The following is a 27,778-nucleotide window of genomic DNA, read 5'->3' on the forward strand; positions in this document are numbered from 1 at the left end:
ATGCGTTCATGTTTTGAGTCAGGCTCCGGCTTCCGTTATAAAATGGCTGAGGAATATCCATAGAACCATATATTAATATCGTCCTCAACTTGGATGTACGTATGACATTCTGGATGTTTAGTATATATGATGTCCAAGCTTGATTCCAGGTGGGAGTTTGCATCGACGCTGCCTCTCACGCGCACGGTTCATGTGGATCATCATAAATACTACAGAGCGATGACACAGAGCATAGAATAGCAGCAATGATGATGAAAAGAACGCACAGCGACAGTATCGACGGGCTCGGCTTTTGTGGAGAAAAACAATGTCCTCGTTGATGTTTCCAGTTCACAATGAAGCCAGTATACTTTGAACCCAAGCATTCGCTTCGATCTGTGGCCGGAATTGCTCGACGCATCTCTTGAGTTGCTCTAGTTGCGCTGCAGGAGAAGGCTCATCCTCTTCGGCCATTGTGACGTCTTCACCATCATGGTCTGGAGGCATTGATGCCCAAGTTCGCAAAAGTTCTTCGATAATCTTCGTTCCCTCCTCGACCACCTCTGCGGGTAACTGGGGCTCACTGTCGTTACCTTCTATAGCGCACATGTCAGGCGCATCAAGACACTGCTGCGACTCGACCTTACCTTGGTTGAAATCTTCCAATTCGTCAGCTTTGCGTTTCGCCAGCTGCCAAATAAGTTATCAGTCACGAAGAGCCGTGAGAGACAAGCTGAAGCACGTACCTTGACTACATTTTCCGGGAAATTGGCCAGTTCAGCAACATGGATACCGAAGCTTTGGTCGCACACGCCTAGCAACATGTTGAGACCATATGTCAAGTCGATTAGAAGCATAACCTACCAGGTTCCACTTTGTATAATAAGGTGATATCACGATCACGGTCAGCCTCTTCTGACTTGGAGACGTGCGCGACAACGTGCAGATTCTTGACGTGTGAAATCTCTTGGTCAAGGGCCGTTAGCTCGTGGAAGTGAGTCGCGAAGAGACAGAAGGCGTGAATCTCGGAGGCGATGTGTCTGCGCTTTCTTTAGCACGCATCATGTAATATTTCAGGGTAAACCTACTCTGAGATGGCCCATGCCAGACCAAATCCATCATACGTCGACGTCCCTGGATGACACAGTCAGACAGTGTTCTAATCGGAACTCCTCCAAGTGCCCCACCTCGTCCAAGTTCGTCGATGATAATCAGCGAGTCCTTCGAAGCAGACTGGCAAAAGGCCCTTCGTCATCACAAGCGCCGGACGAAGCAGAATGACAGCAGAACGCACGCGTAGAATGGTAGCCGTCTCGAGCATCTCGGCCATGAATGTCGATATGCCTTTGAGCTGACTATCTCCAGCACCCACACGACAGAGGATCGAGTCGAATACCGGTATACTGGCCTCTGAACACGGAACAAAACTGCCTATTTGAGCCATGAGTGCGATCACTCCAGCCTGTGTGTGCTTCTGAGTTGGCCGGATGACATGAGACAACGAACGTTATACCTGCCGAATGTATGTGCTCTTGCCGCCCATGTTAGGGCCAGCTGGACGAGTTTGTCAATGTCTTGCATTCGGAATCGCACTAGCTGGGTCACGCTTACTGATAATCTGGAATTCGCTGTCATCTATCAGCGAAGCGCGGTCAGCAAGTGTAGCTTCACTGAGAAGAAAGAGCGTTCTCACTCTTAATCATCTCTATGTCATTGGGAATGAAGCTCATGTCATCTTGGACCTCAAGACATGGGTGGCGTGCTTCTCTGAGAACCAGGCTGCCCGAGCCTGTGTTGCGGGTCTACGAGTCATCCAACGACATGATGCGTAGAGAGAGCTCACCTTTTTCCAGCATCTTGGGCTTGACATACGCCTCTGGTGCATTCACGGCGACATGAGCGAAGCTGCTTAAATCATACATGAGACGTCACTTGGCGGAACGCATCCAACGCACCTGATGATCACGTCGAGATGAGCCAGGACATTGTTCCAAGATTCCAAAACAGGCGTGTAGGTTGCTGTCAAGTCATTGGCACACCAGTATATAATATACGTTAAAGAACCTACAAGCAATATTGACGACCTCCTTGACAAGGCCATTCTGCGTCTTCGAGTACAACTCCGTGGTTTCTTGGTATTCCGTCGCCAGCTCCTTCAAAGTCCCAGTGGTAAAGTAGGTGCCGCTCTTGTTTGTACCCAGCTGTGGGTACTTGTTCTCCTTGTTCTCGATTCTCTTAGAATCCTGTAATACAGCAGCAAGCGCCTAAGAAAACATTGGGCTCCTTCGCCGTGAACCCGCTTACGCTTTTTGTCAGGCGGAAACAGTATCCATATGTTGGCGAGTTCTCCAGGTGCAACTTCTTGTCCAAGTCGAGGTCCAGCGCATGGCCAACGTCTTGATGCTCCTCATCTAGGCCGTCGCGGATCTCTTTCAGCTTGTCGGCAAGAACTCGGAGACGAGAGTCGTAGTCCGGCTTGATGACGAAATTGTGGTTCTCGAGCTCATCGAGGTCCAGCGTATGCTGTACCATCTCGGCGAACTTCGCAAGGTTGGCATCATATTCCTAGAGAAGGCGAGGAGCTGTCATGAGAGATGGCATTAGGTATCAATCGAATACATACTCGTAGTTTCGCGAGATAGAGCTCTTCCAATAGCTCTTTAATATCGTCATGGACAATCTCGAGGCTTTCAAGAGTAGTGATGAGGCCTTCAAGCTAAACATGCAATTGCATCGGTCAAATGGACGTTAGGACAAGAGCGCTACAAAAGTTACCTTCAATATGGCTTGATATACCCGAACGACGTCTTCCAAAGACGCGACGCCCTTCTGGAACCGTTTACATATGCGATGCATGTCAGGCATCATCTTGAGATACTCATCCTATGAAGCAAGATTCATACGATTGCAGCAATGCAATGATGAGAGAAGGATTGACCTGCAGTGTTCTCCGTGCATTTGAATCGTCAACGAAGATTTCCACGAGGTTCTGCCGCTTATCTGTAGGAAGTCCGGATTCAGAGCAATATACGGATAATGTTCGCGATCCAGCACTAACGGATTTCATGAAGGTTGACCAACGGCTGCTTCAGCCAGCTGCCAAGTAGGCGCGAACCTTGAGCTGTCTTGCCCTTGTTCAACAGACCGAAGAGAGAAGTGTTCTTATTAGATCCCTATACACGATATCAGTAGTTTTCATCGATGCTGCCGCCGCAGGAAGGCCTACAATGTTACCCGAGCCCTCAGTAAGGTTGAGCGCACGAAGGGCACTAGCGTCGAGCTTCATAAACTGGGACAGGTCGTGCATGTGGAGAGTATATGCGCCATGACTAGATGGATCTGAAAGCAGTGAAAGGTAGGAGACCAACGCGGACAGTGCGGCAGGAGCAATAGGGAGCGAGAGCTCGGCTGCGTGCGATAGATGCGAACATCGTCATATAACGCCCACTTCGCCGATCGGTCACGACTCACGTATTACCTGTGCAGCATCGACGTTCGAAGACGAGGGTATGGAACTTGGTTTCAGCAGTCTGACGATGTCGTCCTTGATATTCTTTGTGGTGAATTCACCTATGCAGTACGGTCAGCAGACAAGAATTATGTGGAAAGGTTAACATACTCGGTTTACGCTCGGTAATGACAACCCCACAGCGATCTAGGACCTCCTTCAGCTTCTTCAGCTCGAAGTCGCGCTCGGTAGTCCCAGTTGCCGTTCCCGTCGGTATCAGTGCCTCCTTGACAGAAAGTTGGATGATGAGAGTCTACATGACCGTCCATCAGCAGAACTGCAGACAAACACTGTTCATTCTTGCGCACCTCAACATTGGAGAACAGGTCATTATCAACAAAGTCGGCAACGCCGATCTCGCGTGTGCTCGTATCGGCAAAGGCGACGCCTACGCTCTTTGTCTTTGCCTTGGAAGAAGCTGCAATGGCGGCGGGTGTAGACGCGATCCTGATGGCCATGACAACAGGAGCGGAGAGGATATCCGTATGGCCAAATAAGAGATCTTCTACAGCTTGCAAATTGCCCGGAGACGCCTAAAAAGCGCATATATGCAGCAACCGTCATAGAAAGACAGTCCATGACTTACCTCTTTGTCCAGCTTAAACCTCGTCGCCTTCTTCCCCTGCCCCGCCTCCGGTTCCCATATCTCCACTCGGAGCTGGCGGGCAGTCAGCGCCTCCCTCAAGAAACTCTTCGCCTGGCCCGGGTTCATCGTCACACTCGGGAGGCCTGCGCGCCCTCCGGAGCCCAGGTACTTGATCACCGTGTTGGTGCGGTAGAAATGCGTCGCGACATATAACGCGTCGGGGCCATGAGCAGAGTAATAGTCGCCGCGGGCGAAAAGTCGCAGTGTGCCGGTTTCTGGGGACTTGGGAGGCAGCTTGGCAAAAAAGCTGATGAATCCTGGATGCGACGCGGTATCTGGACGTAGCCATCAGTGAGTTGCTCGTAGCGAGAGCGCCGTATACGCATACCAATGTCATAATCTTCCTTCTCCTTCTCCTTGCCGCCATACATCAGCGCCATGCTGTCGAGCTGGTCTGCAAAATCCCCTGTAGACCTTTCAGTGAGGTCAGTTGGGTGCCTTCGAGGACAAAAGAATGCTGGTAGAATACAGCAGCAGACAAAGACTACTTTGATGAGACAGAAACGCGTCATCGATCGCGTCGCACTGTTATGAGACGCGTCTGAGGCGTGTCGCGTTTTCAAGCGCCGCCCAGATTGCCCTGCATATTTTCTTGGCGGCTTTCTCGTCTACCTCCTCCTTGCCATTGTTGACGTCGACCAATACTCATCTATACGTTTCTTTCTATTGCTGGTGTTTGATATTTCCTGAACTTCGTCTCACCTCCTAAGAATCCGAGTATTTCAGCTTTTTGTTCGGATTAGAACCGCACCTTTAGTGTACAGACGCAGCGGCAACCCACCGCAGCTTCTGATAGGGATACATGGTGCGAAAGCAATGTGGATGTTCTCATCCTTCTTCCTATATTACTTCGATGCCCATCTTTCTATGGCATAGAGGTTTGTCACGGCAGACACATATCAACAGTATCGTTGGATCGTCTCGTTCTTACATATCGTGCAGAATTACTATACTCATGTTTGCACACGCGGTCATATGCCCTTCATGCGAATATATATATTCAACAAGTCATAATAGTCGCAGCACAGCATTTGCAGAGCAGGAATCCGAGAGAGTACGCAGTGCTTTACTGTAACGATCCTAGTGTACCGTGAAATGCCAACTTGCTTCACGCGTAGCTGCCACCGGTGGCGCCATAGCCGGCAGGAGGAGCACCAGCGGGCGCATTGTATAAGGGCTCATAGTGGCCGTTGCCAACGTCTACGCGGTTGTCAGAAATGTGAATTCGGAAAAGAGACGAACAGGACGCACATTGGAAGCCGCCACGGCCGTAGCGCTCCTCTGCCTTCATCTTCTTGTATATCAGCCAGAACGCATGCTAGATACAAACGAGGTGCTCGTCAGACCCCATCCGTCTGGTGATTCACATTAGCACGTACAATATGTCCCGGAATATAACCCAAGCTGCAGCATAAAAGTCAACATACTGTACGACAAGACAATCCCATGCTTGGGTGGCGAGTATCACTCACATCGTCAGACAGACGTTGATGAGCAGGTCGCAGCTGCAACCCGACATGAAGAACACCGCGACAGGCGGGCAAAGGATGGTCACCTATCGCCATATTCAGCTGAACCGCTCGCGATCGCTATCCTCGAAGTACGCGCACCAGGATCAGACAGATATCCGAGCCTCGAATTGGCATGGTGGATTCAGTGGTATAAACGTTGAACGTTGAACGTGAGGATGGAAAGAGTAGTGTACAGTTAGTTGGGATGCGGGTTGGTGTGGTTTATGGGTGAGAGGCGTGGGGAGGCTCCGCGGCAACCCTGCTGCGAGGCGGTGATCGATGACGTAGGCGCAGCGAACCGGTACAATCCAGTTCGGTTTGTACTCATATGTCACAGCCACTTATGGATGTCGTTTGGAGAAGAGTACCCCACTCGACAGTTTGTCTCTCCCCTAAGGCAGACAACAAAATACCTACTTCTCTGAGGGACGGAGGTCAGGAGGTATAAAGCTCGACAGCGCAGTTGGAGACCTCGGATCCTCATTGAAGAGCAACATGGATCCGTCATCATGTGTAGCCATGTGAAGGAATTAGAGTGTACCGGAGTGTTAGCGATTGCCACTGCAAAGTCAAAGCGTCGTACATGGATGACAGAATCCACAGAAAGAAGTGTTTTACGGACAGACGACATCGAGCTCCGACATCTGACTTCACTGCGTGTAACAGAATCCTGCCGCATTTAATGAAAATACTGGTTCACGGCATGAGTGTCTGCACGCGTTGGATCCATCTGGCGGAGTGGCCTTCGTAACCCGTCGGTTGGCCTCCAATCGAGAATGAAAGTCAACTGTTGTTTTGCATTCCTACCCAGCATGTCGATGGGGGGGAATCATATACGGGGACATTGGATGTGTTGTATGCGATGTTATCTCCGTGGACGAGAAGGGGACATATCCTCGGGCTTGCGAGGCCACACCATATTCCTAAGCTGCAGCGCGCGCGCGCAGAGAGCGAACAGCCGCCGGTGCCCACGATTACAAGGTGAATGTATAGCGTGACATGACGCTACTGGTTACGCCATCGAACGTGAGCAGAAGACAGACGTATTAGGAATCCACGCTGTCCTATCAGTAGGAGGTAGACAAGCCTTCACGAACGTTTCTCTATGGGATGCAGCCTGAGGGAAGCTGCCAGGGTGAAAAGCGACTTGTCAACCTCATGTAGCACGGCCGGCCTCTGGAATAGCGCAGGCATGCGCAACGCATGAGCCAGAAAAAAGTGACATAAATAGATGGATTCAAGGATGTCTGAAGCATCGCTCTTTATCTTGCTGCAGATGTGCGACCGTCAGTGCGTGGGTTGACTGTTCGGGTAACATAAACGTTTTGAGCTCTTGAATGGATGGGAGGATCTCAGTGCGAACGTTCGCGGAGCATAGTGCGCGCCCATAAAGGGTGGATCAGGAAACCTTAAGTACGTTTTACAGGAACCCCCGCTTGGAGCGTTGCAGCCTGCATGCTCACCGAACGCCGATGGAGCGAACGAGGAGCTTTGTCATCCCTGACTCATAAGCGTTGTGTCAGAGCATCGATTCCTTAGCAAGACAAACGCGGACCGTAAGACGAAACTGCCCCTTCCAGCTGGAAGAAGTCAGGTCGCCCAATGTTTGGAGTCTCTTCGCGAACGCACTTCGGGCGTACGCGGTGAGAAACAACGACCATATGCGCGTTAGGTGGATGTATCGTAGCGAGCGCCGTGCAGCATGTCTGAGACGACGCTGCCCATTTGAGCAGAAGGTTGATTTTCGCGGACATGGATGGCGCATAAAGGATGCGAGCAGCGAAGGCATACGAAAAGAGGCAAGAAATTCGCGTCGGCTGCGGAGAAGCATCGATGGGCCGGGGACCCAGCCCGCGGCCGCGGGAGAGAGCGTACAGATTGGGGGATCACGCCAGGAGAGCGAGGGCGTTTTGTGCCAAATCGGGACAGCGAGCGCATCATGATTTCCTGTTTAGGCAGCGATCTCCCGCCGGACTTCGTCATTGCGTTCTTGGCGCCACTCTGCCCCCATCGAACTCTTGCCTCACCGTCTAATTCTGCTGACGCCGCTGACTGTGCCCACCTGGGCATTGTGCTGTCTTGCAAATTCGTTCTGGATGTGAGCTGCGGTGGACGGGGGACGGGGAGATTGAGTTTGCGCGTACGGTGAACGTTTTCACTCGTACGCGTCTAGGAAGGAAAGGTCCGTCCATCGGGAGCCCTCGAGGACACCTTTAATTGATCAGAGAGCTAGAAGCATCGCCGTGTGTTCAAGCAATATTCGTTGCCGTTCGAGAAAATGCTTCCTGCCCTGGTCTTCTGAACAGGAGGCATGCGCGCATTTGGCAAGATCCTCCCTCGTCGCCCGCTCGCCGTAGGCGCTCGATCGATGCATATAGACTCGAGCAGCGCGACCCCCCGGCATTCTTCCCTCACCATTATCCGAGTGTTGGATGTGCTTCCCCCGCAAACGCACCAAGAACCAGCTCTCCGACGACGACAGGACCCCAAACACGAGCAAGCCGGCCGAGAAGGATATAAAGCCCACCCAGTCCTCCACCGCTCCCACCCAAGCCCCCGCTTCCACCGCTACTGTCACTGAAACCATGTCTTCCCCAAGAATCGCCATTGTCATCTACTCCATGTACGGCCACATCGCCAAGGGTGAGCCCTTCTGTCCTCCATCTCTTGCCGCATGCACTAATCTCCCTCTCGTACAGTGGCCGAGTCCGTGAAGAGTGGCGTCCAGTCGGCCGGCGGCTCTGCGACAATCTACCAGGTTTCCGAGACCCTCTCGCAGGACATCCTCGAGAAGATGCACGCGCCCGCGAAGCCTGCCTACCCCATCATCGCGCCGACGGACCTCCCCAACTTTGACGGGTTCATCTTCGGTGTCCCCACGCGGTACGGCAACATGCCCGCCCAGTTCAAGGTTCGCCGCCGTCTTGTTCCTGCGTATGTGCGCTCTATGCTGACTTATGCGCGCGCATATAGGCGTTCTGGGATGCGACGGGTGGGCTCTGGGCGTCGGGCGCGCTCGCGGGCAAGTACGCGTCCGTGTTCGTGTCTACTGGCACGCCAGGCGGAGGACAGGAGGTGACGGCGCTGAGCATGCTATCGACGTTCACCCACCATGGCATCATCTTCGTCCCTCTCGGCTACAGCAAGACTTTTGCCCAGTTGTCCAACCTCGACGAGGTCCGCGGTGGTGAGTGTCTCGCCCTGTCTAACACACTTCTTGTGTGGCCTGCTGCCATATGAAGCGCATGTTAGCGTGCTTTTCACGCAAGATGCGCGCATATATCCTCTCTTCTCTAATTGTTCGTCTGTCACCTACCGGACATTACGCTAACATACCCTCTCACAGGCTCTCCATGGGGCGCAGGCACCTTTGCCGGCGCGGACGGCTCTCGCCAGCCGACTGCGCTCGAGCTCGAGGTCGCCAAGATCCAGGGTCAACACTTCTACAGCGTCCTGTCGAAGGTCAAGTTCTGAGCGGCGGGCGTGGACGTTGAAGGATGCTCTTTGACACTACCTTGAGGGTTGTGCAGCCCTATGTGTATCGATAATTATTGGCCCGACATATATCCATTTTCTTCTGCATGATCGTTGGTGGTGTAAGGGACATGCGGGATACTCTCTGCTCTGCCCTGCTGTATTGCATAACACTGCCTCGCCGTGCTGCGGCGCCATCTACACAATGACTGCGCAGGCCTGACATGATAAGAGCGGACTAGTTTATAGCCAGTTACGTACGCGGGTATATCTATTTAGCTACGACACGGAGACGATGTCATACGGACATCATTGCAGCCACAGACGCGTGACGCGACGCGACGCGACTTCATGTGGGTCTCGTGACTTTGTCCTGCAGACGCGCCCACCAGACGCGCCCCGTCACGCTAGGTTGCTAGCTTGCTTGCTGGTGCTGTTTGATCATGTCCTTGATGTGACTCTACGCCGCACTCCGCACACGAAGCCTGAGGCAATTAAAATTTTGCACTCAAGCCACCTCATCTGCACAACGCGTCAGTGAATCTCAAGACTGGTACACCAACACCTTGTCGAGTTGCTTCGCTATTTCTCACCATATTTTCGTGACAACATCCAGTAGACAAGCTTCGATCACAGAAATCAAACAAGGAGGTTGAGAGGAGCTTGCGCGCCACAAAATGATTGAACATGTGAGGGGAATTGAATGCCGAGAATGGGGATGTATCCTTGCCGTGCGACAGTCCGTCATTCTGCACCGCTGCAATTATCCCTCGGAGTTGTTTTTGGAGTGCATCTTGATCTCATGGCACTACTGCGCGCGACGTGGCTGGCGCCCGCTGCTGCTTCTGCTATGTAAGGGGTAATTTACCGATACAGCTACTGCACTATATACGCTATGCAGCCATTGCTTGTGATACAACACTACCCCTCCCAGAGCGGAATAATCACGGGCGGCGGTCCACTTCGCTTGCGTCGACTTACGTCTGAACCACTTGATAGATCATGCCGGTCGTCTTCGACGGGGCTGTCGATTCATCATCATCATGAGCATAGTGCGCACCGCAGGCGAGAGAGGACGAACACTGCAACGGCGATTTGGAAGAATGAAACACAGTGCTTCGAGCTCAGTATCACACTGTCGTTTAGGAGCTCTTGCCCTTCTGAGTCGGCACCAGCCGCTTACAACGCACGGACGCCAAGGGAATGCCCGTGACGACTCCGTGATGTCTCATTCTCCAGCCTTGCAGTGAGCATCAGGTCGTCCACGCTGCCTGTTTTGGTCGTCGCCGTCGAGATGCTCCTGCCGCGCTCTCGTCAGAGGCTGTGAAACGTGTCTGTGACAGAAAGCAAAATTTGACAACGAGGTCACGACCCAGCCGACACAGGAACAGCATGGAGTGCACAGCATCTTCCTGTCGAATGCATCGTGAGCATCGTACTAGAGGTGATATCTCTAAAAACTTGAGACATGGTGGACAGCAGTCTACATGCTTTGCAAATGTTCGTTACGCACAGTCAAGATCTGATTAGTTAATAATCAGCGCACTGTCATTTTAAATGTCAGGAGAGGAAGCCAACACTCGTGATTACCAACGCCGAGGGTCTCAACAGAGGGTTATGTTACTTCATTCCATTGACCCTGTTTTCGGAGATTTCTTTTTCCCAAAGGCAGACGCCTTCGCACTCTTGCTTGATGCATGGAATCACAACCGGCAGTGTCACAGCGCATTTCATTGCCGCGAATTTTCAATTTCAATCATTCGGTAAATCGCTCACCGCGACCCGCCGTCGCTGCCGGCTGCATTGAAGCATGGACGATGCTGCCACTAGAATAGTCTAACTGCGTGTGCAATGCGCATACAATGCGGCCCTTGGTTCGATCACGAGTTATCATATGGCACTCTCTGAACTAGCAGATTGAGGTTAATAATCAGCTAACTCCTCAGACTAAATGTACCTACAGTGATCAGTTGTGAGGTATGAAAGCAAATGGAAGTGTTCATTCACGCAAAGACATCATTTTTTTTGGCGCACCAAAAGGCCTAAATAAATCCCTGCTTTATTATTCATTAACGTCTTTCCCTACCAACCGTGGTTCCAGCCATGCACTCGAAGGCTTTGTTTCAAGTTTTCTGTCCGATTAAATCTTCCTGTGCTTTCAACGTCGATTCCATCGAACGTGTCTGCGAGTTGACCTATGCACCGGACAGAACCACTGGGAGGAAATGCTGCGGTTCCTCCTCCAACAGGAGGGTTACTACTGTCTCGACGCTGTGCACTGTCGATCGGACCTTCTTTCGGATGCTGACGGCTACCCGTAGTTGAATGAATGCATCGAGTGCGTCGCATACATCAACCCTCTCTACAATAACGTCGAACTGATATGCGGTCGTACAGTCTCTGCACTCTGGCCGCTCTCTTTTTCGGGACGGACTTGCTAATGAATGCTCTCGGCGCCGACATCCGCAGTCACCTTTCTCCGATCACCGTTGCTCGGCACCATCATGTGCTTGATGCATGGAACATGCGCTCCGCCAATTGACAGAGATGCGTTCTAGAGCCTCTGCGTCAGTATGCGGTGAAGAATACGTTACAAGGAGAACGGTCGATTGGAATTTTCATGGTTCTTTGAGGGCAGCTAATACTGTCATTCTTCCCAATTGGCCCTGTAGGCGGGGGCGTCCTCATAGAACACAATTTGGAAGAGAGCTTGCCGGTATCCGATGAATGATAGCAATGATGAGCCTTCACGTCGGCTATTGGAATACTTCGTATTTCAGAACCTATAGGTAATGAAAAGTGTACTGCATATTTGATTGTGTATGAGTTCTTGGCTGATTTTGAGTGTTTACCGGCCCGGCTGCTTTTAAAGTATCCAGTTGAACAGTGGTGTCTTCGTCAAGCAGTGACAATGCTTCTAGCCAGGAGCCTGAACACTTGATCGGCATTGCCAGGACGTTTGTCACGTCCGCTCTGCGCGAATTTACAATTTCATTCATACCTGGGCCTACAATCATCACCGACTGCTGCTTTGAAACATGAATGATGCTGACAGAATAGCCTCACATGCATATACGCTTCGACCTTTCGTTCGATGACTGATAACAGACTCCCTGAACATGCGAATAACAGGTTTGAAATCAACCAATTCAGACTGAACGTACCTATAATAGCCAAGGTCACTCGATTCCATTGCTGCTGTTCTCGGAGACGACGTTTCTCCGACCGCCGCTGGCTGGCACTGTCACAGCTTGATGCATGGAATACACTCTTCATTAGCCGGTGTATATATTCTGGAGCTACATATGGTTGCAAACACATCATAAGGCCAACGATTGTTCGGGTCCCAAAGTTGTTACTAATGCATATGTTGATACGCGACCGTGAGAAATCAGCCGGTGACATCAAACGCTGCGTTCAATTACAGCATCACATCAGTGTGGCATTAACTTTGACCAGGAGGCACTATTAGCTACGCCGATACTACGTGGTCAGTGTCTCAACTGTGCCCTTTTGCATCCCATCTGAGCTGTGTGCAATACTCGATATTCCTCTGGGTAAGTTCTTGTCGCTTCTGAGTAGTGGACGAAGGCCACACTGCATTCAGGATCGGTACGGAATCCCCGCCGCAATTTGCTCTCCGTCGTGACACAGGCACGTCGAGGAATATGGGACCTGCTTGAAGGCCTGAAGTCTAATTGGGATCGAAGCCGCTGTACAATCTTCTCCTTCCTTCCTTCTGTCATCCAGGAAAGTCCTCATGTTTGCACTATCCCCCAGTTATCCCCGTATGCCTGCCCTCGCTAGCCAAGGAAGGTTCCTCTAGTAATACTAAACCCCATTGGGAATCGCAAAGCATAGAACGAAAAATAAATCCACAGCAATATCCTTTTCCTCAGTCGAAGATGGAGCTGACCCGATGACTCTCAATTTCTGCAGCGACACTCGCAAAATGTCGTTACGATGGCATTCCGTTGAACTGTCACGGTCAAGCCATTATCGTGAAAGGGTCGGCTGTGGAGAATACGGTGGAACACGCCTATGCTGAACAATGGCTTTGAACATCCATGCATACGTCTCTGGCAGTATGGCAGCTCCTGGTCGCTCTCCGCCTCGTGTAATTAGGGTCCTTCTGATGCGTCAAAACAAGTGTTCATTGCTCCTTATGACAAAAATTATGTTCCCCCGCCGAACGGGCGACACTGCTAGCTACAAAAGCCTCAGTGAGACAAGTCTGTAATCCTCACTCATCTCGTTCAACGCTTCACGCTTCGCCAGTCCAGCTTAAGCTTCAACATGACTACTCTGAAAGACCGCCAGAATTTCGTCCGCAACGTCAAGCTCTCCATCCCGCCTCCGCCCTCGACTGCTGCTGCAGAGGACGACACGGCTGCAGTCGTCGGCAGCTCCGTGATCTTGTTCGTCGGCAACTTGTCCGAGCAGCAGAGAGTGAGTTGCCTGCCGCGCGCAATATCCTGCGAGTCGAGCTAGAAATTTACCCTGCGCAGTCCGATGTAATCAACTCGTCGCTCTTCGCGCAGTTGGCGGCGAGCGCGCAGTACGACCGGTTCAAGGAGGATCAGGTCGCAAAGTGGTACGGAGTTTACAGAAACACGCTCGAGAACATCGGCTGGATTGTGGAGAGCTTCAGGTGTGCACGCACTCGGACGGCCGATGAGCCGACACTGACGCTCTTTTTGCTACCAGCTTCATCGATATCGACAATGCAAATAGATATGGCTCGGTCGACAAGGCGATTATCTCGATCATGGAGGCGTTCCTCACTCCGACGCTTGTCGAGACGTTCAAGGCGATGATCTATGCTTTCAAGCGTCCTGACATGGAGGAAGCATACACGCTGTTCAAGTCGAAGTCCTGGAAGGACACCACAGCCGACTTCCAGACCGGCGTGTGTGTGTACGTCCCGCTTCAACTCTCCATGCGATGCATTTCTCCTCACTCTGCCGTTCCATTTTGCAGCGGCGATAGTGGCTCGAACGTGAAGTGGCGCTTTGGGGCCTACCGCTACCAGGCGTCCGGATTTGACGGTGATGTGCTCTTCTTCCGCTTCGGTGCCGACCCGGTTCCGTTCCGATGCAGTATGTCTCGCCTTCAAGTGTGCTCTCTGCTGCTGACTCCATGGTCATTTGTCTTCCAGACACGCAGGACATGGTGCTGAACGAAGCAATATATGCGACTTTGAGGGATGCCATCATCGACAAGCTTGGCGACCGTGCGGAGGACAATGTCAGGATCATTCCTCTCAATCAACTCACTCGCAAGTGGTAAGTATCTATCAATGTCGTCGCAAAGCAACATTCACCAAATGATAGAAAAGATCTTCCAGAATTTCTGGCTTCGCGCGTTTCTCTTGTCGCTGTACAATGTGTAGCAACGTGGTTTCGCCTGTGTAACCGATTCCGTACAAGTGTCATGGAGATGGATTTGGAAATTGAACTTAATTCGCATAAATGTCTCGAATCCGTGTGCGATTCGGAGTGCTGTTTGTGTTTAAGAGCGAGATGCCTGACTTACACAGGCCGGATTGCAACGATTGAACTTCATCCTTCCGATCAGTGCACGATCAACTGATCCGTATCCAGGCTAACCAGATAGACAACTACTGGCACTACATACTTTGATAGGCCTTACCGGACAAATGGCTCTGTTCTTGTGCTGGTGAGCCCGCAATTTGAGAATGTGCGATACTTTGCGATATTCTTGTGCACCTGTGATATTGCACACTTTCAGAAGTGTTTATTGATCATCGTCTCAAGGCCCTCATCTCCAGGTGTCCAGGGGTCAACAGAGAAAAAAGGGAGTGTTAACGTCTCAATTATCGAGAGCCATTGGGAAGATATGAAGGCTGAGTATCAAGATGATTACAAGCTGTCTACTAAAGCTGAGTGCAAGCAGCGAAGATATTATTCTTGAAGCGCAGTATAAATATCATTACTGCAAAACCTCTAACCTTACAGTAGTGATAGCCGTTCAGTGAATAGAGCTGAGTGCTCCCCCCATGTATGCACTGGCGTATGTACGCGCGAGTAAATGATTCCAACATGCACGATTAATATCCCGTACGCTACACCTTGGGTATACACCTGCTATTTCAGTATCGAGGGATAGAGTACAAGACTGTAGAAAGCCATGCCTACTTCGAAGCACTTACAGCAATCCGCAGAGCCTGCTCTACATCTGCGACAAGGTCCTCCGCCTCCTCCACGCCGACAGACAAACGTATCAAGTTGTCTCCAATACCTAGCAGTGCGCGCTCTGCGGGCGGAATACTGCCGTGCGTCATTAGCGCAGGCAGCTCGGCGAGACTCTCCACGCCGCCGAGCGACTCTGCGAGCGTGAACAGGCGCGTCGCGGTGAGGAACCGGTTGGCCTCCTCCGCGCCGCCACGTATACGGAACGAGATCATCCCGCCGTAGGGGAAGCCGCCGTCCTCGTCGTGGCTGCTGACATAGTCATCCACGAACCTGCGTGCGTGTGGCGAGAGCGAGCGATATGCAAGCTCATTCCGGGGGTGCGTCGCAAGCCCAGGATAGATAACCTCCTCGACATACGGCGAGCGCTGCAGCGCGTGCGCGACTGCAAGCGCGTTGACACCGTGTGCCTTCATACGAAGGTGCAGCGTCTTGGCGCCGCGCTGCGCGAGCCAGCAGTCGTATGGGCTCGGTATAGCGCCAATCGCATTCTGGAGGAAGCGAAGTTTCGCGAGGACTGCGGAGTGGTGTTCGGGAAGGATGAGTGCGCCCATGACGACGTCCGAATGCCCGTTGACGTACTTGGTGAGGCTGTGCATGACGATATCTGCACCCTGCAGGAGAGGCGAGGAGTAGAAGGGGGACAGGAAGGTGTTGTCAACGAGGACGAGGGGTGAGATGGGCGTGGAGCGTGCCAATGAGACTATGCGAGGGATGTCTATGAGGCGCAGAGTGGGATTTGTCGGAGACTCTATCCATATTAGCTAATACATCGTCAGTACCGTCGCATCATGCATAAAGCATTTAACAAACCTTGGTATTAGGTCTAAATGCCGCCAGTATGGTGGCATCATCTGCATTCTCTAGGTCGACAAACGTTGTTTCAAGACCCTGATTCTCCTTTGCAACGCGAGACATATATCGGAATGTGCCACCATATACGTCGTTCACGCTGATGACGTGGGCATTCGGACCGAGGGATTGTAATACAGTGGCGGTCGTAGACGATCCCGACGCAAAAGCAAGCGCATGGGCACCGCCTGATTCTAACGACCCAAGTGTGGCTTCTAGTGCATTGCGGTTTGGGTTGCCGGAGCGGGAGTATTCGAAACCCTAAGCCATTTAAACATGTCAGTATCATGATTAACCAGTTGTCCTGCCACGAGCGTAGATATGGTTTAAGATCTCGATAACCTCAGAGGCTCAAAGGGGGTTAGAGCGGCAAGGGGATCAGAGCCGTGTCACGGCAAACTGGCATCCTGCTGCATTGGTAGTGACTCTGAACCGATGCTGAACTAGTCGAAGTGGCAACGAAGCATTGAAATATCTGCAATACACATCGCATATGATGGAAAGTCTGACACCGTATAACTTGCAAATCTCCACGTTCGCAGAACGAGCGCTTGCCAACAACTGTCTCCCAGCCTCGATATTTTTAGGAACACACCTTATGATTCCCGACGCCATCCTGCTTGTATGTCGTGCTCAGCGAGATTGCCGGTATCACAGCCCCGGTGTCTGGGTTGGGCTCGGAGCCCACATGGATAGCTCGCGTGCCGAAGCCGTCGAGGTGCGGCTTTACCGCTGCTTGCCCGTTGGTCTTGGCGACACCGTTCAGTACAGAGGGCGACATGGCGGACAATAGTTCAAGAGACAGTAAGATGATGAGGATTAAGGACAGGAAGGTAGTTTATATAGTGATGATGTACGTTTGCAGTGCAGGCCGACGCCAGCCGCGGTTGCGGCGAAATTGCGATATCGACGACAGCGCTGACGAATCAAGGCGACAGAGTGGTGCGTCTTGTGCGTGCTTGTCAAGAGCGCACATGCTGATAAATACGCAGTATATATGGTCCGAGAGCTTTCAGCATCAATCAGCTTGTAGCAAAACGACGATGACTGCGCATTCTCGAGGCCACAATGTTTAAATTGCAGTGCTTCTTCAACTGCATGGGATTTCAAGATACGGTCACGTGTACGTTCAATTGATATATTCAGACGCATTTGGACGACATCGCCCTGTGAGACCCGCCATCACAACGTCCAGGATGGCCTGCGCAATGCTCATCATCGGAAACAGTGAAGAACATGAGATCCTACTCGCGTACCACTGACAAGCCTCCGACTTCCAAGGATACCAGAACGGTGGATATCTATTCGTACAACATGCATGTATTCCCACAGCGACAACATCAAACAGTACAAGCATCGGCGCGACAAGGCCTCTTCCTCTTCATCCTGACAGCAACGCGCTCGTGCTCACTTCTTTCCTGCCTTCTTCGCCGCGGTTCTAGCCCGCGATATCTGCTTCTTCCAGCCGAAACACTGGTTGCAGGCTGATTCCGACGGAAGTGAGTCAACGATCTCTATTACCCCTACTGCCTGACGAGCGACTTACAGATAGATCCATGCTTCTTGCATTGGTACTGTCCTTCCTTGTTCGTGCTGACTTGAGGAGCCTCGATACCCTCGCGGTCAATCGGGTCGAACTGTGGATCAGCGCCGATGAGTCATATGCCTACGATAATGAAATGATCCCGCGCACCCCAAAGAAGGTATCGTTCTCTTCCCGTCCGTCGAAATTGCAGTCGGAGCACTACCAAGGGAGGCAGACCGTCAGCCTGCGCACGTAACTTAGGATGGACTTTTGACACTCACAACCTCCTTGAAGTGGGGGCAGAAAAGGGCGTCGTTGATCTCAATCGAGGCCACGCTTCCTTCCGACATGTCGACGACGGGAATACAGAATACGTTCAAGGTGAAGGAGCAGATACGGACCCGAGGATCAGCGGATGGTTATGTCGATGCAACGTCGTGTGCAGGAGAAAGATATAGGGAGGTGGGAAATCCGTGGCCCGGCTTATATAGGAGACCAGGGCGAAGGCAGCGGAATGTATACATGCCTACGGTCAGAAGCCTAGATTGAACTGGAACCGGAGGCATATGACCCTACCGGCTGCTAGGCCTCGGATCCGTACATGGGTGTCACGTGTACTCCGTTCCCCAATTCGACTGAATTGCGAGGTATGTGAGGCTGTGAAAGTTAAACGGACGTCTAGCATACCGTACAGTCCCATTAATGAACATCAATTACACAAATAGAGGATGCCACAGGAAGTCCTTCAGCGCAGGTTCGTCAACAGTTTCGCGCATAAGCCCGTAACAGTCAATCTGGGTCGCGATTAGAAGATAGGAACGCTCATGCGAGCACATAGTAAACCGCCGTAAACCGCCATCGTTGGGATCTGGGCGACAATGCTTCAACAGCTCTTCAACGACCAGAAGGAATGCATTGCTCGCAATAACAGTCGTGACGATCAGCTTTCGATCCTCTCCGCGGCCTTCCTGAAGTACGCGCCGCCATACTCTAGAGCAGCACACGACGAGCCATCTGGGGCGACCCCAACAGGACCGGCCTCGACGCTCGCCCATTCTTGCCATGGCCAGCGGCGCATGAAGAGCTCGACATGCGCCGCCGCTTTGAAACTTTCGTAGGCGAATCCTGGCTGGTGGCCCCCGCGAAGAGGAGCAGGAAACGGGATGAATGTGTCTGTGAACGCATTCATCGTGATAGATATCTTCTTATGCAGTGTCTGTACAGTTAGCTCAAAGGTGCCTGACCGGCTGTCATGCTTGACATTCATGAAAGGAGAGAGGCGTCCAAGGCAGATAGTCGCGGGTGGCCTGAAGTCCCACTTGTATTTAGGGCTGCGATACCCGATGAGGTACGCTTGTACTCCGGGGAGCGCGGCGCCGCCTGCAAGGGAAAGACTTCGCCCATCCTCGCCAAATGCCTGGCCCCAGATCCAGCCGGGGGGAAACGAGTTGCCCCAGTTCTTCTCAATGTGCGTCTTGCCTTTGCCTGCGCGCGTTATACCGTCATGCGTAATGACATACTCTGCGTCGCTGGTGGTCGAATAGACATGCCAATTGAGAGGGAGGAGACGGGAGACGAGCATGATGGGCCCCATCGGGCCTTCGAGAGGCTGCGTCTCGGACCAGGCGGTGCGGTTCGTGAGGTGGAGCGTCAGTGAGAGAGGGGGATCTAGGACGGAAATAGTGTACCGAATCTCCGTTACGGCGACCTTCATAGAGCCAATGCCAGATGCACTGAGCGTGAAGGGCTGCAGTTGTCCAGCATAAGGCTCCACTGCAGTATCTAAATCGTCTGGATAGAATTCATGATGGAATGAGCCGACGTCGCTGTCACCGATAGGGTTATAGGAGACGCAGACAAGATTGCCGCGTAGCCTCGCGTGTTTGACCCAGCAGAAGATGATGGCAAGGGTGCTGCCGTCCTCGAGCTGCGTTCGGGAGTAGTAGCCTTCAAAGCCGGCTGACGAGTGAGGAGCAAAGTGATCCATTTGCACGATTTCTGGATACGATATGCTGAAGAGCACATATGAGAGGGCTGTTTGCACTATGCGAAAGTACTGAAGTCGATTACTCACCAGCGGCAGGTGACTTTTGTCAGGCACCGGCACTCTGTAGAAGATGGTGCATGAGGGGGAGTATGATTGTTGTAGTGGTTTGCTCCACTCGGTACCCGTCCGTAATTATTGGTGTGCGTTATCCAGCAGCTTTTCAACGTGTTGGGGGAACTTGAATGCAAGAGCCATGCATTGCAAGTCTATTGCACAGCAGAGTGCTCGTTTCGTGCAGTAGCACAACAGACATTCAAGCTTCAGGCCTTCAAGCTTCAAGCTTCAGGCCTCACGGCTTCATATATCATGCCTCAAGAAGTTCCGGCGCAGCGGCATGTTGATAGAGGGGGTGGCGGATTGAGCAGCTGGCCACAGAATTGTCACGGTAGGTCACCTTCACGTGATTCCATGTGATCTGTGATTCGCCGTCACGGACATCACAATTCTCCCGAGCTATAACTTCTACCTCTCTCTTTCACAGGTCCCTTCATTCCTACCATCATGGCAAGCGGAGCGTGAGTGCTCTTGCTTATATTGAAGGGTCGCATTATCATGATGCTGTATACAGACAAACAAAAACTTCGTGGGCGGACGACGTCGATGAGCTTGGTCAGTCCACATAACTGTGAAGGACGCATATGGCTGATATTCCATGATCGCAATGCAGAACAGCCCACCAAGGTCGAGGACACGGTCGACGAGAATGGCATCCGTACGACTGTGGAGTATACTGTCAACGATGAGGGCAAGAAAGTGAAGGTGCGCAGCGGAACTTTCTGCAACGAGGATTCGACTCTGACGTTCTATAATCTTGTTTAGATCACACGCAAAATCAAGCGTGTTCTGCAGAAGGAGCTCGTCGACCATACTGTTGCTGAGCGCAAGACGTGGCAGAAGTTCGGACAGGAGAAGGGAAGCAAACCAGGACCCGATCGTGCGACGACCACAGTTGGTGAGAACCTCGTGCTGAAGCTCAGCCCGGGCAACAAGGTGCGTCATTGCTAATACAATCTCTTGGTGACATACATCTTCATTGATACATCTATCTGCTATGCAGTCATCGGAGCCCGAGCCGTCCGCTGAGCAGACTCTCAAAAGCAACCTCGTACGCGCCGGTGCTGGCAAGGTCGTCTGTCGACTATGTAAGGGTGATCACTTCACCGCAAAATGTCCCTACAAGGATTCACTCCCTGGCCTGGATGGCGGAGGTATGCTTATAGTTCTCGCTTCCTTTTGCCAATTTCGTGTCCATGATTGAACACTTATGAATCGGCTGTTAGAGACCCCTCCAGTCGGGTTGGACGACACTGGCACTGCAGCGGAACCCGCTGCAGCAGTACCGTCCGGCGGTACGGGCAAGTATATCCCACCATGGATGCGCGGCGGCGCTCGGGGTCCCGGCGAGTCGATGTCGCGGCCGGGCGGCTCGCGCGACGACTTGCCCACCCTGCGCGTTACCAATATTTCGGAAGACACGCAAGAAAATGACCTACGCGACCTGTTTGGCTCGTTCGGGCGTGTTGCGCGGGTATACGTCGGACGGGATCGCGAGACCGGCGCGGGCAAGGGCTTTGCATTTGTCAGCTTTGAGGAGCGCACGAACGCGCAGCGGGCGATGGAAAAAATGCATGGGCGTGGTTATGATAATTTGATTCTGAACATTCAGTGGTCACGTAAGTGTCGTTGTGTCCTTGCTACGCTGATCAGCGGTTGCTGACGGGTTGCTTTAGAACCGAGGGAGCAGAGATGAGCTCCTGGATTTCCTGTGCCATGCCAGCCGCGCATCCGTCATGTTCTGCTGCTTGTAACGTTGCTGTATTATAGATGCTCGTTGTTTTCATCGGATTCATTCTGTGATCTTGTGTATTACTAATCTGGACCAACAACCTGCGAGGCGGCCTCGTGCATTGCTCACCCGTCTGCATTACTGACAACATAACGATCATGTACGAGAAGGTAACAGGCGATGTTTCAATCCTCGTCAAGGTGCAAACTGCGTCGTATCCTTCATTGTAAGTCCCCTCATTCGATCTATGGCTTCTCCCATAATTTGACCAGTCACCTTGGACTGACAATGTCATCCTGTTTACCGCAACGGTTATTGCGAACGCCATTGTAGCCGCTGCGTGGAATAGCTGTTGCTTCACGAGCGATGTCGCTATCAATATGTCCAGGTATACCTCCATGGGCGAGCTTTTTTTTTTTTTGGCATTTATTTCTATCCCGCGCTATGTGCGGCGTTTAAAAGGGAGGGTGTACAGGCTCGGGCGTACGCTACAGTGCGGCGCATCTCAGGGTAGGTATGAAGAAGGGACAAAAGGAAAGGCGGCGGGGCCGCGGGTGTAGCGGTCAGCCCGGGTCAAAAGGCGCGAGGCTCGCAGAGGTAAAAGCGGGAGTGGTCGCGATGAAAAATGCGAGACGATCCAAGCCCTCGGGGTGTTTCCATAGGCGGCGGAGGTGGGTGCGTGTGGGAGTGTGGCGAGCTTTACGACTGTGACGCCACCTCTATACTTGCAGAGCACAGCGATCCTCCATGATGTACGATGTTCTGGAATCGACGTGAGCGCGCTACAACGCCGGATGTCGATGCAAACGATGGCTATGATCGCGCCGGCTAGACGGTCACGATTGGCAGAAAGGTGCAATTCTGCGCAGCAAAAGTTGCAAACCGATGAATGGATGTTGGTCATCAACCATGCCTTCATTAACAATCTCCACCTTGCGAACAATACATTTCCTTCGGTGACAACATACCTCATCCTCGCATACTCCGGCGCAGGAACTCGGTAATTAAACGCAAGCACATCAAATCCGCTTTCTTTGAAACATAAAATGGTCTTGTTACACTCTGTGAAGCTGTATCTAGATCGTAGTAGCTACGTGAGTAATGTTAGGTTTCTTAGTTGCCTCTGGGCGACAAACTTACACTGAGGTAGATCTTTCTCGCCTCTGGAATCCTATAGAGTGCCAGAATCTGCTCGATATTAGGTTTGAAACGTTGTGAGAAAGGATGGTGCATCTTGAACCTATTGTTACTGGCAAAGACGTCTACATGCAGCTAGTGTATTTTCGTACGGTCAACTTGCACGTCACTAGTATAATCTAGTAATCGATGACGGGCGCGTTCAGTAACGATTCTTGAGTTAGAAAGCTTTGGGGGAAAGCACCTCATTGAACGAGACTGTAAGTATTGCGACGGGCGTCTAACCAATCAGTACTATGGGCGCTTACTATTGTCCGCCTTCCTAGGATTCCCCGCGCTGCAGAGCCTCGCGTTCATCGCGTTCTTCACGTTCTTCCATCCCATTCCTTGGCTGTGTTGTTCTGAAGAGAGAGTCAAAACTTGAAGGGCTTTTGAGGGCAGTGGAAGCTCTTCCGTGAACTGGACAAGCCGAAGCATTCGATCTACAAGGTAAGGCTTACGTTGTCACTGAGAAAGCGATCCGTCAGACTGGCCGCGCACTCGAACGACAAACGCATCGTGGTGCTCTTTGATTGGAGTGCGATTTCCTTGTTGCACTGTGACGAAGCACGACGCCTGGAAGGCTATCAAGTTCGTCACGATTGAACGCTGACATCCTTTGTCCAGCATCCCCCATGGCCTCGGCAGCAGGATCATCTACAGCAGTGCAAGCCGGCCGCTCAGGCCCTTCGCACACGAACCAAGGGCTTTCAACTACCGATGAAATCGTTACGCAGATCAGGACCACCGACAACGTTGCGGATCTCAACCTGCGGTTGAAGAACGTAGCCTCAGCGAAGGACGTCCGCCAGACATTCCTCTCGGGTTTGCTCTCAAGCGGGCAGGATCCCCTCGAGACTCTTGAGTTGCCGCGGCACACGCTTGGATATCTTTACATACTGTGCGTTTTCCCGTTGAACGCGGGTGTCGTGCGAGTTGAGAGACCCTTGTGGCGTATGTCAGATCTGCACGATTGCAAGCGACTACAGTGCCAAAGCCCGCTTTGACCGTGATCCAGGAGTTCTGTAGTTTATTCGACCCTCCGCAAGCAAGACTCGCTCCAGATCAAGGTGCGCTCTTGCTATCAATGTGCAGAATATTGCGCGTGGCTCACTCATGCCCTACTTTTAGTCACCGCTCTAGCCAACGGCATCGTACAAGTGTCACAAGAGGCAGATAATGTGAGTACCCATCATCGTTTGGAACGCGGCCTGGTGAACTGAGAATTTTTATGCAAGCTCAAAGTCGCGCTCAGCCCTCTGTATAAACTCGTTACCCGATATCCACCATCGCTATCGCATCTCACGACGTTGCATCGCATGTTCGTCATGGTCAGTCGACTTTTCGAAATTATATCGATGATCTTAGTCAACGGCCATCCCCTCAGACATGCGTCGGCACACAACACTTCAGCGCCGCTCTGCCCGTGCTATCGGTGCCGATCACCAACATCGATTTGACCATCTCCGACTTGACCTACAACGACAACCTCATTTATCACTACGCCGGTGGAGTGGCGTTCGGTGCGCTCAAGCGCTGGCGAGAAGCGGAGGAGTTCTTCGAGATCTGCGCCAGCTCGCCCGCCCAGGTGCCGGCGGCGATTCAACTAGAGGCGTCTAAGAAGTTGGTGCTCGTGCAGTTGATCTTGTACGGACAGGTGGGTTATGATGGGGCTTAAGTGGTTCCGTTACTGATATTGCGTAGACCGTACCGCCTCCGCGATACACCAACCCAAATCTCACGCGTCTGCTCAAAAACTCACCGTACGGGAAGTATATCAAAGCGTATCCTCTGCCACGATCGGCTCTCTATGCTGCTATCGAGAAGGACAACGAGTTGTTCACCAACGTAAGCGTCTATGCTATTGATTGATGAATTTTCATAATTTCCTCTACGACGGTATTGCTGATTCATTAAACATTAGGAGAAGAACCTGGGACTTATTCACCAGACCATCGATCGTGCCCCGCGCTGGTTGATCAAGAAATTGATCTCTACTTACCTCACACTCGGGCTCGCGGACATTGCAAAGGAGGTATCCATCGATAGTGAAGACGAAATCCGCGACATCATCGTCAATATGGTGCGTCATCCCTCACTCGCGTGCATTGCAGATACCGAATGTATACCATGGTAGATCGAGAGCGGCGAGATCAGCGCGAGCATCTCGGCGGACGGCACAGTGACCTTTTTGGACCCTATCCTGCAGATCTCGAAGGCAGAAGTGGACAAGGTGCTCAAGCAGGCGCAGGAGCAGAGCAAGCTGCTGCTGGGACTCGAACGCGCTATGAACTCAAACAAGGACTATCTCACGAAGGTATGTTCCGCCCGGCTACTCTATTCTCTTAGGCTATACTTGACTCTTCGTGCGTACAGGCCGTGAAACACAAGGATGAAGCATGGGGGCCGGATGATGATATGTACAACGCTGGCGGCGGCGGTGGCTGGGTAGAGGAAAGCGTAATGTAAGCTCGATTGTGTGGCCCGTCTTGTCGTGTTGCAAATGTTGTTACTATCGTGATATCGCCCTCTTGCTGGCAGCCGGCGGAAACACCAGTGCCATAGAGCCATGCAGTCGGTAAGTCGTGGGCGAATTGAGACCATGCAGGTAACGGACTTAGAGAGCATTCTGTCGACCTTTGGCCGTTTGCGCTGCGTGTTTCCTCTCAACGCTGAGAACACGGGCGACAGCACCGATAGGCGAGCAGCGTGAGCAGAACGTGCGCACCGGGCGCACGATTCGTCATAATTCGCACGACTCGCAGCTTTAAGGCAGCCCGCACCCTGCATTGCCGCCCATCCCCGTAATCCCATCGCCCTCGATCTGTGCCCACAATGAGCGGGAGACTGGCTTCAGGTGAGTAGGAATACGTGGATAGACAACGAGAAAGAGCGACCGCCGCGTTCGAGCGTGTTCACGCATTGACTACTTGGCGAAGATGATGGGAACTGAAACAGCTCTGATGTTCAGAGTACTCCTCCTGGAAGAAGCTCAAGGGCATATACGACTCGGAGCACTCCAAGCTTGTCCTGAAGGAGCTCTTCTCTCAGGACCCAGCGCGTTTCTCCAAGTTCAGCAAGGAGTATGTCTCGTCTGATGGTCCGCCGGTCACTTTCCTGCTCGACTACTCCAAGAACCTGATCACCGAGCCTATCCTCGCCACCCTACTCTCGCTCGCCCGTGAGGCCGGTCTCGAGACCTACCGAGACAAGATGTTTGCTGGTGAGCACATCAATACATCCGAGGACCGTGCTGTGCTGCATGTCGCGCTCCGCAACTTCAACGACTTTCGTATCTCCGAGGCCGGCGTAGATGAGGTCCAGGGCGTGCTTGCACACATGAAGGAGTTCACTGAGGCCGTCCGCAGTGGTGCTTGGAAGGGCTACTCCGGCAAGACGATCAACACTATCGTCAACGTCGGCATCGGTGGCTCTGACCTCGGACCGGTCATGGTGACGGAGGCTCTCAAAGCATACTCGAAGCGCGACCTTACCGCACATTTTGTGTCCAACATCGACGGCACACACCTCGTGGAGACGCTGCGCGTGTGTGACCCGGAGACAACATTGTTCATCATTGCGAGCAAGACCTTCACGACGCAGGAGACGATCACGAACGCGACGAGTGCGCGCGAATGGTTCCTCGCGAGCGCGGGCGATAAGGCGCACGTCGCGAAGCACTTCGTCGCACTCAGTACCAACACGAAGGCCGTCACCGAGTTCGGCATCGCGGAGGCGAACATGTTCCAGTTCTGGGACTGGGTCGGCGGACGCTACAGTCTCTGGAGTGCTATCGGCCTATCGATCGCGCTCGTCATCGGCTATGACAACTTTGAAGAGCTCCTCCGCGGTGCACATGGCATGGACAAGCACTTCAAGACCACGCCGCTCGAGCAGAATCTGCCCGTCCTTCTCGCGGTCATCGGTGTATGGTACAATGACTTCTACGGCGCGCAGACGCAACTCCTGCTCCCGTACGACCAGTACTTGCACAAGTTCGCGGACTACTTCCAGCAAGGTGACATGGAGTCAAACGGCAAGTTCGTTACCAAGGGCGGCCAGCGGGTGGACTACCAGACTGGGGTACGTTGAGCGGTTTATTTCGCGCACAAGAGATCTGACGATCTGTGATCCAGCCGATCATCTGGGGTGCGGCGGGCACGAACGGCCAGCACTCGTTCTATCAGCTCGTGCACCAGGGCACGAAGCTGATCCCCGCTGACTTCATCGCGCCCGCTACGACGCATAATCCGATCCGCCACTCGCTCCACCATCGCATCCTACTCAGCAACTTCTTCGCGCAGCCCGAGGCGCTTGCGTTCGGCAAGACTGAAGAGGATGTTCGCAAGGCATGTGCTTGATTTACTCCTTGGTGAGGTTGGAATGTCCCTAACATATCGTCTGTTCGTGCAGGAGGTCGGCCCTAACGCATCGGAAGCGCTGATCAAGTCGAAGGTGTTCGAGGGTAACAGGCCGAGCAACAGCATTATCTTCCCGAAGCTGACGCCCGCTACCCTCGGTGCCTTGATCGCACTGTACGAGCACAAGATATTTACGCAGGGCGTGATCTGGGGCATCAACTCTTTCGGTAAGCGAGCACGATCTGATATGACTGTCTAGCCGCTAAGGTGTACGTAGATCAAATGGGTGTCGAGTTGGGCAAGGTCCTCGCGAAGAACATCCTTGCACAGCTCAATAAGCCGGAGGACGTTGTTGGTCATGACAGCTCGGTGAGTCTTTGATCATGGAATTGCTGCTGCAAATGTGCTGATAAATGGGTTTTGCAGACTACTGGTCTCATTCACTACTATCAGAAGCACAGGCAGGAGTGACTGTTCGGCGGACGTCTCTGACGTGAAGGAGGGCGACTATAAATAGGAAGTTGAATCAAGATGTCGTAGGATTGTACCAATATCAATGCAGCATTCAGATGACATGCATGAGGAGGGACTGTCAGTGCTGCGAACTCTGGTGTGACCAGAAGTAAATCGTTTCAAACGCGCGGGTATGTTTACAAAGTTGAGAGGGCTATGAGGGTGTTGTTTGTCCGTTCTCTTGGGAT

At 52.4% G+C, this 27,778-nt stretch overlaps 10 protein-coding genes across 10 annotated transcripts; 5 read left to right on the plus strand and 5 right to left on the minus strand.

Annotated features, from left to right (window-relative positions):
• Positions 1–330: 330 nt before the first annotated feature.
• LAESUDRAFT_755903 (DNA mismatch repair protein) lies at positions 331–4,513 on the minus strand (the record flags this gene model as incomplete). The annotated part of the gene is made up of 24 exons (XM_040912098.1): positions 331–575; positions 627–669; positions 726–793; positions 844–1,019; positions 1,068–1,113; positions 1,167–1,212; positions 1,274–1,441; positions 1,493–1,533; positions 1,591–1,614; positions 1,673–1,768; positions 1,823–1,884; positions 1,935–1,998; positions 2,048–2,222; positions 2,284–2,544; positions 2,603–2,695; positions 2,755–2,862; positions 2,918–2,979; positions 3,038–3,152; positions 3,206–3,387; positions 3,451–3,549; positions 3,599–3,740; positions 3,796–4,020; positions 4,074–4,408; positions 4,462–4,513. The coding sequence occupies 24 exons, from the start codon at positions 4,511–4,513 to the stop codon at positions 331–333; spliced, it is 2,928 nt and encodes a 975-aa protein (XP_040768139.1).
• A 562-nt stretch (positions 4,514–5,075) lies between these two features.
• LAESUDRAFT_721755 (UPF0057-domain-containing protein) lies at positions 5,076–5,881 on the minus strand. The gene is made up of 5 exons (XM_040908066.1): positions 5,744–5,881; positions 5,606–5,688; positions 5,513–5,537; positions 5,385–5,451; positions 5,076–5,333 (listed from the first exon to the last, which is right to left on the minus strand). Exons 1-5 carry the CDS (start codon positions 5,777–5,779, stop codon positions 5,242–5,244), a joined length of 303 nt encoding a protein of 100 aa, XP_040768140.1. The 5' UTR covers positions 5,780–5,881; the 3' UTR covers positions 5,076–5,241.
• Positions 5,882–7,643: 1,762 nt separating this feature from the next.
• LAESUDRAFT_721757 (benzoquinone reductase) lies at positions 7,644–9,410 on the plus strand. Its single transcript, XM_040908067.1, has 5 exons — positions 7,644–7,826; positions 7,878–8,287; positions 8,344–8,555; positions 8,618–8,831; positions 8,991–9,410. Exons 2-5 carry the CDS (start codon positions 8,077–8,079, stop codon positions 9,116–9,118), a joined length of 765 nt encoding a protein of 254 aa, XP_040768141.1. The 5' UTR covers positions 7,644–7,826; positions 7,878–8,076; the 3' UTR covers positions 9,119–9,410.
• Positions 9,411–13,380: 3,970 nt separating this feature from the next.
• On the plus strand, positions 13,381–14,590 carry LAESUDRAFT_424143 (uncharacterized protein). Its single transcript, XM_040902402.1, has 6 exons — positions 13,381–13,567; positions 13,627–13,769; positions 13,826–14,035; positions 14,099–14,217; positions 14,277–14,403; positions 14,457–14,590. Coding segments are annotated over exons 1-6 (753 nt in total). The 5' UTR covers positions 13,381–13,414; the 3' UTR covers positions 14,458–14,590.
• A 345-nt stretch (positions 14,591–14,935) lies between these two features.
• On the minus strand, positions 14,936–17,239 carry LAESUDRAFT_721763 (uncharacterized protein). The gene is made up of 3 exons (XM_040908068.1): positions 16,778–17,239; positions 16,144–16,443; positions 14,936–16,094 (listed from the first exon to the last, which is right to left on the minus strand). The coding sequence occupies exons 1-3, from the start codon at positions 16,961–16,963 to the stop codon at positions 15,273–15,275; spliced, it is 1,308 nt and encodes a 435-aa protein (XP_040768143.1). The 5' UTR covers positions 16,964–17,239; the 3' UTR covers positions 14,936–15,272.
• Positions 17,240–17,475: 236 nt separating this feature from the next.
• Positions 17,476–18,143, minus strand: LAESUDRAFT_721767 (uncharacterized protein). The gene is made up of 4 exons (XM_040908069.1): positions 17,989–18,143; positions 17,876–17,926; positions 17,729–17,819; positions 17,476–17,666 (listed from the first exon to the last, which is right to left on the minus strand). The coding sequence occupies exons 1-4, from the start codon at positions 18,055–18,057 to the stop codon at positions 17,590–17,592; spliced, it is 288 nt and encodes a 95-aa protein (XP_040768144.1). The 5' UTR covers positions 18,058–18,143; the 3' UTR covers positions 17,476–17,589.
• Positions 18,144–18,451: 308 nt separating this feature from the next.
• LAESUDRAFT_424194 (uncharacterized protein) lies at positions 18,452–20,108 on the minus strand. Its single transcript, XM_040902403.1, has 2 exons — positions 19,782–20,108; positions 18,452–19,719 (listed from the first exon to the last, which is right to left on the minus strand). The coding sequence occupies exon 2, from the start codon at positions 19,692–19,694 to the stop codon at positions 18,648–18,650; it is 1,047 nt and encodes a 348-aa protein (XP_040768145.1). The 5' UTR covers positions 19,695–19,719; positions 19,782–20,108; the 3' UTR covers positions 18,452–18,647.
• Positions 20,109–20,255: 147 nt separating this feature from the next.
• LAESUDRAFT_741470 (translation initiation factor 3 RNA-binding subunit) lies at positions 20,256–21,675 on the plus strand (the record flags this gene model as incomplete). The annotated part of the gene is made up of 7 exons (XM_040911143.1): positions 20,256–20,269; positions 20,323–20,363; positions 20,422–20,513; positions 20,574–20,744; positions 20,812–20,962; positions 21,035–21,427; positions 21,485–21,675. 7 exons carry the CDS (start codon positions 20,256–20,258, stop codon positions 21,502–21,504), a joined length of 882 nt encoding a protein of 293 aa, XP_040768146.1. The 3' UTR covers positions 21,505–21,675.
• Positions 21,676–23,032: 1,357 nt separating this feature from the next.
• On the plus strand, positions 23,033–25,292 carry LAESUDRAFT_721772 (uncharacterized protein). Its single transcript, XM_040908070.1, has 10 exons — positions 23,033–23,166; positions 23,344–23,617; positions 23,680–23,786; positions 23,848–23,897; positions 23,955–24,047; positions 24,104–24,373; positions 24,421–24,564; positions 24,641–24,799; positions 24,854–25,033; positions 25,093–25,292. The coding sequence occupies exons 2-10, from the start codon at positions 23,352–23,354 to the stop codon at positions 25,183–25,185; spliced, it is 1,362 nt and encodes a 453-aa protein (XP_040768147.1). The 5' UTR covers positions 23,033–23,166; positions 23,344–23,351; the 3' UTR covers positions 25,186–25,292.
• A 75-nt stretch (positions 25,293–25,367) lies between these two features.
• Positions 25,368–27,583, plus strand: LAESUDRAFT_721773 (glucose-6-phosphate isomerase). Its single transcript, XM_040908071.1, has 6 exons — positions 25,368–25,573; positions 25,688–26,799; positions 26,853–27,065; positions 27,130–27,304; positions 27,355–27,446; positions 27,504–27,583. The coding sequence occupies exons 1-6, from the start codon at positions 25,552–25,554 to the stop codon at positions 27,546–27,548; spliced, it is 1,659 nt and encodes a 552-aa protein (XP_040768148.1). The 5' UTR covers positions 25,368–25,551; the 3' UTR covers positions 27,549–27,583.
• Positions 27,584–27,778: the final 195 nt, after the last annotated feature.

Source organism: Laetiporus sulphureus, assembly GCF_001632365.1.
Source record: "Laetiporus sulphureus 93-53 unplaced genomic scaffold LAESUscaffold_5, whole genome shotgun sequence".
NCBI classification, from domain to species: domain Eukaryota; kingdom Fungi; phylum Basidiomycota; class Agaricomycetes; order Polyporales; family Laetiporaceae; genus Laetiporus; species Laetiporus sulphureus.